This window comes from Neopsephotus bourkii, unplaced genomic scaffold, assembly GCF_033783945.1.
Source record: "Neopsephotus bourkii isolate Nb327-2 ecotype Australia unplaced genomic scaffold, CSIRO-AGI_Nbou_v1 NB_1292, whole genome shotgun sequence".
NCBI lineage: Eukaryota > Metazoa > Chordata > Aves > Psittaciformes > Psittacidae > Neopsephotus > Neopsephotus bourkii.
The window spans coordinates 1701515-1713836 of NW_026901776.1; the positions used below are offsets into that span (position 1 = coordinate 1701515).

General features: G+C 35.6%; 1 protein-coding gene across 6 annotated transcripts in view; it reads left to right on the plus strand.

Annotated features, from left to right (window-relative positions):
- The window catches only part of RYR2 (ryanodine receptor 2), a 381518-nt gene that overhangs the window by 210214 nt on the left and 158982 nt on the right, over window positions 1-12322 (plus strand). For all 6 annotated transcript variants that reach the window (XM_061365725.1, XM_061365727.1, XM_061365728.1 and 3 more), the window contains 4 exons: window positions 484-588; window positions 3152-3255; window positions 7558-7641; window positions 10146-10305. In XM_061365725.1, the coding sequence (XP_061221709.1) occupies window positions 484-588; window positions 3152-3255; window positions 7558-7641; window positions 10146-10305 (453 nt within the window). The remainder of the gene's footprint in view (window positions 1-483; window positions 589-3151; window positions 3256-7557; window positions 7642-10145; window positions 10306-12322) is intronic.

Here is a 12322-nt window from a genome sequence, read left to right on the forward strand (position 1 = left end):
GACTTGATTTCAAATTTTGAATGTATATGTTGTCTTGATTTCACTTGTCACCTGTCATCATAATCTGATTTTTTAAAACAGTTATTATTTTCGTGGGATTTACTTTTCAAATGTCTGTATTTGTCTGAAGTTTTTTACACAACATTACCTTGGTCATTGAGATTTTTAGCATTTTTAAGCTTGGAAATAGTATTGGTTTAAGTAGTTTCTAGCCAGCTGCCAGGAATATGTTCCATGCCATTTGGAGGTATTAGAGTTAAAGCTGTTTTTCCTTGCTGGTCAAATTCCGGAATTTGTAAGTGCATAGGTTAAAGTCTTTCTCTTGATCTAAGAATTATTGCTCACTTTAGCAATTCAGTAAGAACTAAATGAAATTTTAGGTTTATTTGAGAGATCTTGTTTAGTCGAAGTTTGTCATGAAAATTTGAGTGGAACTGTCAAGCAACTTGGTTGTAATGGCCTCTTTCTGTCTTCTCTCTCTAGATTGTTTTGCCTCCCCACCTGGAAAGGATTAGAGAAAAATTAGCAGAGAACATCCATGAACTTTGGGTTATGAATAAGATTGAACTTGGCTGGCAGTATGGACCAGTATGTACCTTCCAACTAAATTTTCTGTTAATTACCTAATATTACTCAACACATTGATTTGAATATTGTAATGGGGGCACATTTTTTTTCATCCTTCTAAAATTAAGAAGGTTTTAGACCCTTTCCAGCAGAAGCAGCTAGTGCTTGGGTATTTTTGAATCAAAAGTCTGGTATACAAGCTGTTTGGTTTTGAAATTTTCAGCCTCTTTAACTGCCAGTGCAGAAGGCACATGGCAGGTCTTCCACCTTGTTTGCTCTTCAGAGAAGTTGTTTAGTATTCTGGTGGAGTAAACTAATGAAAACAGTTATTCCTGGTTCTCTTCGCATGTACTGGCTGATATAACTTTTTTCAGAAGTCCCAAACTTATTTTTTGGAAAAAAATAAGTATTGCTTAAAGGAAATTCCATTCAATCTGCTTTTCTCCTTCACCCTCTCCACTTCAGGCCCATCATGTCTGTACTGAGTACTTCAAATATCTGTTTTCTTATCTCTTTCCTACTTTCCATGGCATATGACAGAATAAAAGAATACTTAGCTTCTGGCTTCGATACAAAATGCTGTCTATTTTGTCAATGAGATTTCTTATCAGTCATTAAAAAGTTGAAAAGCCTAGTTATTTCAATCCCAAATGATGTTGTTTATGAATAAGTATTGCTGTGAAGAGCATATGGAAACATACAGTAGATAATAGATGTAAAAACATGTATACATGTATAGAAACATACATGCATTCTATTTTTGTTATTAAAAAGAGTTTGGTCTTCTGAGGAGTGCAGATTGCAGATTTAATGTAACTGGGAATAGGTAATATATTTGGTGTAGCATACAGCAGTGCTTAAAAGGGTTTAATTAACAGACAAGATCTTTAAATTTTGTTGTTGCTTTCCCCACTGAATCAAACAAAACCACAGTAAAACTACTGTGTCAGAACATTCTAATTATCTTACACCAGCTGTGAATCAAACTGCAGGAACTTTTAGTGTAATATTACTTACCATGAAGAATCTAATTGTACAGTTGAACACTATTTTACTTTAAAAAATACATAGTATGAAGTTAAACAGTGATAAATGTAGTGGTTATAGTCAGAATGAATCTTTCAAGTTACTTAGCTTTCTCCCTCTAGCTTGTGTTCTGTGGTTGGATGTGCTAACTGGGAATGCCTGAAGAACGTGTTAGCCCTATCAAATGAAGATAAATTTCCCTTGAAGGTTGTAAATACTTTAAAATCCAAAATATAAGCAAGTGACTGCTGTTCAATTTGAGAAATATGCGCTTTTCTGTGAAATTTTATGCCAGCTTACATGCTACTGACTTTCTTATCCTTTTTAAACATCAGGTCTTATTCTGTGTTCTAGCAATAGATCCAGCTGTTGAGAACAGATTATATCTACTTCAGTGGTACCACTTGGTCTTTTTCCAGCTAAAATAATTTAAAGACCATCCTATATTCACCAAATAAAGTAAAGATTCATTTAGAAAAAAGCGTAACAGTTAGGCTTCTTAATTTCAGCTTTCAACTGTTACCATTCTGTTTTCCAGCAGAATTATCTGATTGATTAAAAGCTGTCAATAATGTCACTTTCCGTAAATTTCAGCTTTAAAGATTCATATAAATGGTGAGCTTATGGTCCATGAAAGATGGACACAAAAGTGTTTTAATATAGGAAAAAAATGTGGTCTTAACTGAGCAAATGTTAACAATTTCATTGTGATCTTTTAGCTAATATTTGCAAACTAAGGTTTTTCATCAAGCCTTCTAGGAAGACATAATCTTTGTAGATTTTGTTGACTAACACATGGTAATACATGGTAAAGATGTAAAGCTGAAAGCATTAGAATGCTGTTGCCCAGACCTTTCAGGTTGCCCTTCCTAGTTACAGTCAGTATTAGACTAAAACTGAATAGTACAGGATAAAACTGGTTTTGATCAAATTTTTAAGTTTATTAAATATTGGATTTTGTGAATTATAGTCTTCATGAGTCTGCTTAACAGTAGAAGTAAATTAACATTCCAATCTTTGTGACTGATGGAGAGTTTCATTCTGCTCGTATGCTACTGGACATAACTAAAAACCAAACATATTCTTGAATTAAGAGGCAGGGTGAATTTATCTTCTATATCATTACTTTTGTTGGGTAAGGACTTCAGTACTACTCATACAAATATATTTATACAAATTTGATGAATAATGTTTCAAACATGTTGCAGAAGATGAGCTGGTATTCTATGACTGTATGTCAAAACATAACATAGATTTGCATTATTCTTGAACTTTTCATGTTTGTTGTGAACATCAGTATAATGAAATGTAGTAATTAACATTTATTCCACTTGAAATCTGAAAATCTGAATTTTATTTGCAAATGCCAATTCTGCCCTACTTGAACAGGATGATCATGCTCTGAGAATACATAATACTTTCTGTTTTGAAGTGTTTTGAAGTGTTGTTCAATTTAAGTAATTCTGACAGCTTTAGGTACTTCGTGTTTTGGACTGTTTTTTTTATTTTTTTTTAGTTTTTAAGTTGCATTAAATTTACTTCTTTACTGTCTTTTCAGGTTAGAGATGACAACAAAAGACAGCACCCATGCTTAGTGGAGTTCTCAAAATTGCCAGAGCAGGAAAGAAATTATAACTTGCAAATGTCACTTGAAACACTGAAGTAAGTTTCTAGAACTTTTGAAGCTTATACGGAGCGTTTCCTAAGGAGTTGCTTTTCCCAGAATTATAGTTTGACATGTGAACTACAGTTTGATGTGTGAGGGTAATAATGTGAAAATGAGGAAGTGAGATGCATTAATGTATGACATATTTGGGATTGAAAATGGCTTTGGTGTTCTTTTTAATATCTGTGGAATGTTAGAATTTTTGTGGCAATGCTGATTATGAAATGGCAACTCAGAATCATAGAATCATAGAATAGCTAGGGTTGGAAAGGACCTTAAGATCATCAAGTTCCAACCCCCCTGCCATGGGCAGGGACACCTCGCTCTAAACCATATCACCCAAGGCCTGGTCCAACCTGGCCTTGAACACTGCCAGGGATGGAGCATTCACAACCTCCCTGGGCAACCTATTCCAGTGCCTCACCACCCTAACAGGAAAGCATTTCCTCCTTATATCCAATCTAAACTTCCCCTGTTTAAGTTTTAACCCATTACCCCTTGTCCTATCACTACAGTCCCTAATGAAGAGTCCATCCCCAGCATCCCTATATGCCCCCTTCAGATACTGGAAGGTTGCTATGAGGTCTCCACGCAGCCTTCTCCAGGCTGAACAACTTTCTCAGCCGATCTTCATACGGGAGGTGCTCCAGTCCCCTGATCATTCTCGTGGCCCTCCTCTGGACTTGTTCCAACAGTTCCATGTCCTTTTTATGTTGAGGACACCAGAACTGCACACAGTACTCCAAGTGAGGTCTCACGAGAGCAGAGAAAAGGGGCAGGATCACCTGCTTCGACCTGCTGGTCAAAGAATGTTTTCATCTAGTTTGGGGAAGAGAAGCAGATCCCAGCTTTGGAAAAAAAACCCACAACAAACCTTTCCTACTACTTCTGTGTTATTTCCTATTAAAATATAGTTGCTTTCTTCCTGTTTATCAGCAGTAATCCGGGATGACTGCACGTGATATTACTTTTCCTTGAATATTTGTACTATGTTATTAAAAAAAAACAACAAAAAACACACAAATAAAACCAAGAAACATGTAAACCACTATAGAGTGTTTTCACTCTTACTATAAAAAATTTGTTTCCTCATAGTAGGAAGTCAGGTAGAACACTCCTCCTAGAATTTCTTGTAGTGTCCTTCTCTGATCAGCCTTTCTGTGCTATTTATATTCTCACAAAAACATATTGATGACCCTAAATGTTAAATAGTTTCTGGATGGATATTTGGCATTATGTAGCATTCAGAGATAAACAGAACTCATTTTGAGGCAAGAAAGTAAGTTTATATTTGTCTTCAGCTAGATACCGGCATTTTAAAGAAAGCTCTTGAGACCACTGTCAGCACAACAATGTGCTAAGAATACAGAATTGCTTCTTCCTTTTCCTTTTATGAACCACAGAAGGTACCATTAACTTTCTCTACTTTTGAATCTTTTGCTAGAATGATCTATCTAATATAATTGAGGCATCATTAAAATCATGCTCTCAGAATTAATTGAACACTCCTAATGTTTCACTAAATCGTAAAAAAAAAATAAAAAAATAGTAGACCATTCAGGACCCAATGCTTTTCTGGTCTAACCCAGACAAAACATTGGATTGGATTTGTAAACATACAAATTATTGATTACTTGTATTTTAGTAATTTTATTGCTTATTCTAGAGTGCCTTTTCGTTAAATGGATAGAATATAAACCAATAAGCATTCAGTCTTTCTATGGATTTCAAAAATCGTATGCTTACTGAGCTCCGTCTTCGTTATGCTCTGTATTAGTCCTTGTTTTCTGAAGTATGCAGTTCAAATCTTGCAATATCATATTGTATTTATCACCTAAGCATCTATTTTTCAGGGGCTAGAATATGAGTGTCCCAATCAGTTCATTTCTGAAAGCTTGCAAAGTGGAAATATTAGTGCAGTGATCCATTCTGTGATGAATTGAATTGTAAGCTGTTTTGACTATTTCTTCACCAGATGTTTCTAGCCTACTAGCAGTCAACCTCAATGGGGGCTAAGGGGGAAGAGAGAAAGAAAATGTGCTTTTACAAACTCCCTCTAGCCAGCTGTCTGCTATATTCTTTACAATTTGCAGTAAACTGTGTATTGCATACTGGAAATAGTTTCAAGACATCAAGAGTAACCTGTAAGGTAATTCTGGGGTTTTTTTTGTTGGTTTGTTGCCAGTTTTGCTGCCAGCTGTACTAGAGGAGAGGCAGAAAACAAGGAAGTTCTGAGTCGTATTATAGGACAGAACATTTCTTTTCAATATGTTGTTATCTCTGTATGTTTTGCAGTATGAATACTTTTATGAACTACAAAAATTATATACTATATGACATGTCAAAACTCAGGAATTAGTTACCTCTGAAAATGTCATGGGATTAAAATATGCTTGCTCATACTATTTCTGCACATTCTTACATATATTTTGTAGTTTGATCTTGGAGGTTTTTTTGATGCTTACTGTTGTGACTGACTTTCCTGTTTCTACCTATTTACTCAGCTGTGTGTAGTAATTACAAGTATCAACATTATTCCAAGGAGTGCATTCAGACACTTATAGTTTCCTTGTTTGTTTGAAGTGTCTTAGGGGTCATTCAGGTTCTACCAGTATGGCATGCTTTCTTATCCTCCTGTGGTGTTCTGATGTGAATTTGCTCCATCTGGGTGGAGGGTTCAAATTCCTGTTTTACATTGCAAGAAAATTAGACTTACCAGGGGTTAGCTCCTCTGCACTGCTTTCCGCTGTTAGATATGTTGTCTTTCTTCTGATGGTGATAACTGCATACAAAGCATGTGTAGTTGGTGCCAATTGAAATTTAGCTGCATGGAGTATTCTTAGCACATAAAATAGAGGTGGCCACTGCATGTTGACTTCCTCATATCTGATTTTACTGCCTAATTTTAAATCACAGCTCAGAGGCTATAACTCTAGGTTTTATTTCATGTAGCTAGCACTAAAAATATGCTGTAAGAGACTCCTGAAACGTACCATTCATCTGCCAGGAGAAATACTGCTAGAGCAATATTTATGTTCTTTTTCCCCTCAGTCAATTCAAGAGCAGTAAATATAGTTAAAGCAAGACTTGAAAATACTGTTTTAACTAGTGTCAAGAACAAATAAAACCTTTGTTTTCCAGCTTTCTTCCATGTTGGGAAAATTGGGAATGGAGTCCAAGGTTTATACTTATGATTTATTCTGCATAATCAGTTTCAATCAAAGATATGGGTGTCACCCTCAGATTTTGAGAAGCTTCTGACTGAACTCCAGAGTGGTCTCTGACTTTTGTCTAGCATCTTCATTTCAGTGACAATAATTTAGTAATACACCTAGGGTTAAGAAGCTGAGACTTGATAACCTGATACTGAACATAAATGCAGGAACAAATAATTGATGACTTACATCATGTTGTGCATGACATCCTTGTCTCTAAACTGGAGGGATGTGGATTTGATGGATGGACCACTTGGTGGACAAGGAATTGTCTGGACGGTCCCGCTCAAAACTGCAGTATTGATTTTTCTCATAGTAAACAAAAAGAGTGATGAGGCACTGGAACAGGCTGCCCGGAGTAGTTGGGGATGTCCCATCCCTCAAATTTTTCAAGGCCAGGTTGGATGGGGTTTTGAGCAACCTGGTCTAGTGGAAGGTGTTGGAACTAAATAAGGTTTAAGGTCCTTTCGTGATGCATGACACACCGTGTCTAACTTGAATTCTTTTCTCTGAAGAGGATTAATGTGCAGCATCCATACTGAGCATTAAGATGGCAAGTTTGGCCTCCTTATTATGCATTCTGCTGTAAGTCCTTTCTCCAGTCCTGTCTTAACAAAATCCACTTAAGATCTCTGAATAACTTCTTCTTTTTGTGAAGAAGTCATTTTCTATGGGTAACAAGTAAGATTCCCTGCCTCTTCTGTTTGCATCAGCTTTGAAGTAAATAACATAAAAGGATTTTGATATAAAACAGTATGAATAAGATTTATAAGCCAGAAATGTTACAAGGGCAGGGAATCTTTCAACTGATTCCACTTATAGATGAAATAAACTGTCTGATAGTTCCATTTTGAAGTAGTCCACTCATAGTTTTACTAAAATTTTTAGGAACATCTTGTGTCATTTTCTTAATGCTATCGGAAATCTTATTGCATATAAAAAAAGGCTGGTGTTGATCTTTCCATGTTACGCTGTTGTTATTCCAATAGGTCTCATTTGTTGTATGGTGCTGTTTATACACACAGCAGCAACACTGAAAATAGAAATACTGGCAATAATTTATCTCTGATTTCTGTGTCCTAGAACCCTGCTGGCATTAGGCTGCCATGTTGGAATTGCTGATGAACATGCTGAAGAAAAAGTGAAAAAAATGAAGCTTCCAAAGAAGTAAGTTAAAATTCAGAAGCATCTTTTTGCTAGGCAGTGTGAGTTAAGCAGACTTTATTTTAACGATATTTGTAATGCTAGTTTTATTGGCATTTGGCTATGCATGCATGCATAGATATTTTCACAAACTTACACAAACCTTCATCCACACCTTTTCTTTTAGATGTTTACGTTCTGTTGTGTAGACCAAGTTTAGGTTTTCTGTGATTCATTGTTACATAGTTCTTTTATACATACATATTAAGATGAGGCTAGCAGAGATACTGAGCAATGTGAGAACAGTAAGATACAGATGAGCAGATGAACAGGAAGGAGCTGGGATTTTGACTACATGTTTTAACTAGTAGCTTTGGCCTGCAGCTAAAGACAAGTTTCCAACCTGAATTTGTACACACAATATGCTTTAGTTATTTTCCTTATTATCCATTGATACTTATCCTTGATGAGTATTCATTTGCATCCCAAAATACAGTGCACACATCCTCTGTGAGTGAATTTAGAGCATCCTTTGAGACCCATGCTCTTTGACCCTGCTCTTCTATCAAAGTAGCTGTGGCCATCATAGCTTTTATATGTACAATGTAACACTTGTGCAAGGGACTGTGACAGGAAAGAGCACAGTAATTGCCAGCCTGGCAGATGTGTTAGTTCTGTATGATTCACTATTTTCATTACTCTCTGGTTTCACTCATCTTACTAGAAGAGATTTCACAGCTACCTGAGGACAGGTAACCATGAGGAGAGTTAGCTAGCACATGGGAGATAGCAGCACAACTGCCAACTGCTTGCTTAATTATGTAATAGAAATTTGCCAACTGGCAACTATATGAATGGTTGATTTTTTGACTGATGTTCTTGAATTGTTTTAAAACATTCTTTTTTAATGTGATAATTTTTGAGGGAAGGTCCAACCTCATGTTATAGATTATAATCTCCCTTAAATACTTGCTTGTTTTCAATTATTGTTTTCAATTAATAATTTGTTTAAGTGGGTTTTAGAATAGTTATCTTGGAAGAAAATTAATTAAGATTTGTAAAGTATTTTGAATATTTTAGAATATAAATGGGGATAAATACTGTTTCTGTTTTTGGATTTCTGCCTGTCAGTCCAAATAAAGAAAATACAAGAAAATGACAAAGCTGTACAGAAAATACGCAATTATTTAAACTAGCAATTCTTTAAACAACCCAGCACATTTAATTTCAGTGAAAGAATGTTGTTGTTTATTTTCTACGGACCCCTTTCTTTATGACCAAAATAGCTCTTTGTTTTGTCAGTATGCTTGCAGAGAAATACTCTTGGATATGCTGGGCACATCCATCAGCTCTAGCTTGGCCTCTCCTGGGGCTGCAGGGGAGCACCAGTTCTGGCAGTTGGAGCACCTCCATTCCACCTGCCACCAGCCTTGGTGTGTGCCAGGCTATTTATCACATGTTTTTCCCCTCACTCCCCTCTGCCCTTGTAGCATTTTGCCCTTTCTCAAAAATGCTTTCTCAGAAGTGCCACCTGTGTAGTTGGAAGGTTCATCTTTGGCCTGTGGCAGGTCCGTTTTGGAGCTGGCTATGTCCAGCACAGGGCAGCCCTGGCCTCTCCTCACAGAGGCTGCCCTGCAGCACCCCCCACGAGCACCTGGGCACAGACACCCAGTACAGCCCAAGGATATCTGTCCTCCATCCCTGCTTTTCTTTTCCTGCTCTCCTTTCCCTGCACCTTCCCTCATCAGTGTCCACTGCCATGGTGGTGTCACATAGTGTCATAGCTTTTTCTTGTAAATTTAGTAAGTCCTGATGTGCTTCATCATCACATGCATTATGTCCTTTATCGAGGAAGGTTTGGTCATAAGTCAAGTAGGATATTACTATAATTAATTTGGTGGGAACAACTTCATAAAAATAAACAGCACTTTGTTCCTAAGAGTGCTAAAATTAGTGAGGAAGCTGTCTCTCAGTTCTAAGCCACTCTTAAATTTCAAACGTTTACTTCTATAATGTGGAGGATTGTTAGGGTATGAAATATTATGAGGACAAATTTTATTACATGGAATTAATATGTGATCACAAATAAGCCATTTGGCCTACTGTGTCTCTCACATCCCTATATATGATCAAGAGTATATTTTCTTGTTTCAATAGGAGAGAGATAGAATTTATATAAGTATTGTGAAGTGCTCAGAGGTAAACTAAAACTAAATAGTGTTTGTAAAGTATTTAGATAAACTGCATCTTAATCTACTACTTTAAATATGTGAAAGTACTGATACTTTAAATATTCTTTTAGTTCAGACCATTTGGGTAGCTTTCATTCCCAGCTACTTCATCCTGTTGAGCTTGAACCAAAGTCATATGTCAGTGCATTATTATTATTATTAATGTTCAAAGACAGATTTATATAGCTAAATTACATATGTCACTTCTTTCTTTGCAGTTTCTATTAATTTAAATTTATTTTATAATTTTATTTAATTTGATTTTACTAATATAACAAGTTCTGTGGTTTTTGACAGCTACCAGTTGTTGAGTGGATATAAACCTGCTCCCATGGATCTGAGTTTTATCAAGCTGACTCCCTCTCAAGAAGCTATGGTAGATAAGCTAGCAGAAAATGCACACAATGTGTGGGCAAGGGATCGTATAAGGCAAGGCTGGACATATGGTATCCAGCAGGTAAGTGCTGACTTCAATCACTTGAAAAAACACTTCTCTCTTGAGATATTTTACAGTTAAATGGGAATAATAGAGATACAAAGGCAAGAAGAAGCAGCTAATGAATATGAGCCTGTCAGTCAAAGAAAGGAAAAATACATAATTAAAGCAATCTGCTGAATCTTTTAGCAGTATGAGACACTTCTTCTACAAGCAGTATTAAAAAACTGGTGCTGTATTCTTGTATGCTGTCTGGATCTCAGGGTGAGAAAATTACATGCAGGAAGCTAATATGCTCTAGTATTTTAAGAAATGTAAACATTGACTTTCAGTAGGGAGGTAATTTAAATGTTTGCAGTCCTGGGAATTGAATAATTTTGTTTATCCAGGAAAATCAGAACGTAAACTTCCAGTAATCACTTTACTAATGTGTTTTATTTCTGGCAGAGGCCGTATTTAACTGTGAATAGTTACGTTAGTCTCTGAGTTCCAGTCCTACTTTAGGGGTTTTCTTTCAGTGAATAGAAATGCCGCGTGGTAGATGTCAGAATGTGTAATAAGGGAAGGGAGTAACAATTAAGCATGGTGGATTGTTAACAGCAAAACTCAGCTTCTTTGTTTTCTTAAAAACAATTGGTTTACAATGAGACTAATATATTGTTATTCAAGACAGATACTACATCAATTTTCCCCAGGCATCATATTTTCTTTTTGTGGTTATTTTTCAATTTTATGTAGAGAAAGGCGTCTTCACTTCTGTTAATAAATGTGTGGTAGCATATCACAGTGAAATTTTAGGAAAATTCACCTCTTTGGGGACAAAAAACTTTTCATGGTTCTGTGCCGGCTTAAAACTCATTAATTTGCAACAATGAGAAACAGCTGTTTAGTAGGTACATACTCTTTCCTGCCTACAAAACAGGGGTTTGATTTTTGACAAAAATTCTAGTTACACATTTCAGATCAGCGCATTTCAAATTTTGCTTTTTCTATAAAACCAAAATTCATTCTACTTGCAAAACTTTTGCGAATGAAAAAAATATGGCTTTTATACATATATATGCACATATATGTATAAAAAAAGTTAGGCACTTAAATTAATCTCCTTGCATACTGCCAAAGTACATTATGTGACAAAATATATGCTGCATAGCATTTCAGCATTGTCCATTGTAGTATCTTACTATAAAGCTCTTATTGTGGTACTTCATAAATTATTTAGGAAATCCATGTTCTGCATTTGGGTCTAGGAAAACAATGAGCCATATTTTTTATTTTTCTTTTCGAGACTGGAATGTATGTAATATCCCTTACTAGATTGACACTAAAGATAAGTCAGTATTAGTATTATAAGCATCTCCCCTGCTTGCAACAGGATTAAATTTTCCCCTAATACTGCACCTTTGAGTAAGGGAAGGTAGCCCTTGGAAGTATTGTTAACATTTTTGTCAGATTATTAATCATGAGAAGTGTTGGAAGTGATGATTCTCTGTTGTCAGCTAGGTCATGCTTATTAATTCATTTTGATCCCACTATTTCAATCCTTTGTTTATGGAAGTAGTACACAATTAATTTCTCGAATAAGAGTCTGCATATCTCTAGATTCTCAAAAGAAATATTTCTGATATATTTAAGAAGGTACTCAATAATTTACACCATGCCTTTCATATTTCTTATTTTCCCAGAAGCCAAACACTTTCAATACAGGTTCTTGCCAATCAGGAGATGTGAAATGAATGAAATTTGGGAAATGGTTACAGCTTTGATAGAACTCTAACATATCCCAAAATTAAATTTAGTTTTGCAACAGAATTTATTGTTTAAAGTGTAATTAAAAAGTTTCTGGAATCAAATGCATCTCAGCTAATAATATTTCTAGCTTGTGTAGGGAAAATTTAAACCCCCAACTCATACGTAGTAAATAGATTTTCTTAGATCTTGAAGACAACTTAATGTATCCTGTGTATCTGTATATCTTTAGGGAAAAAAAACCCCTCTACAAATAATTTTGTTGTATTTATTGGAGTGAATCTGCAGT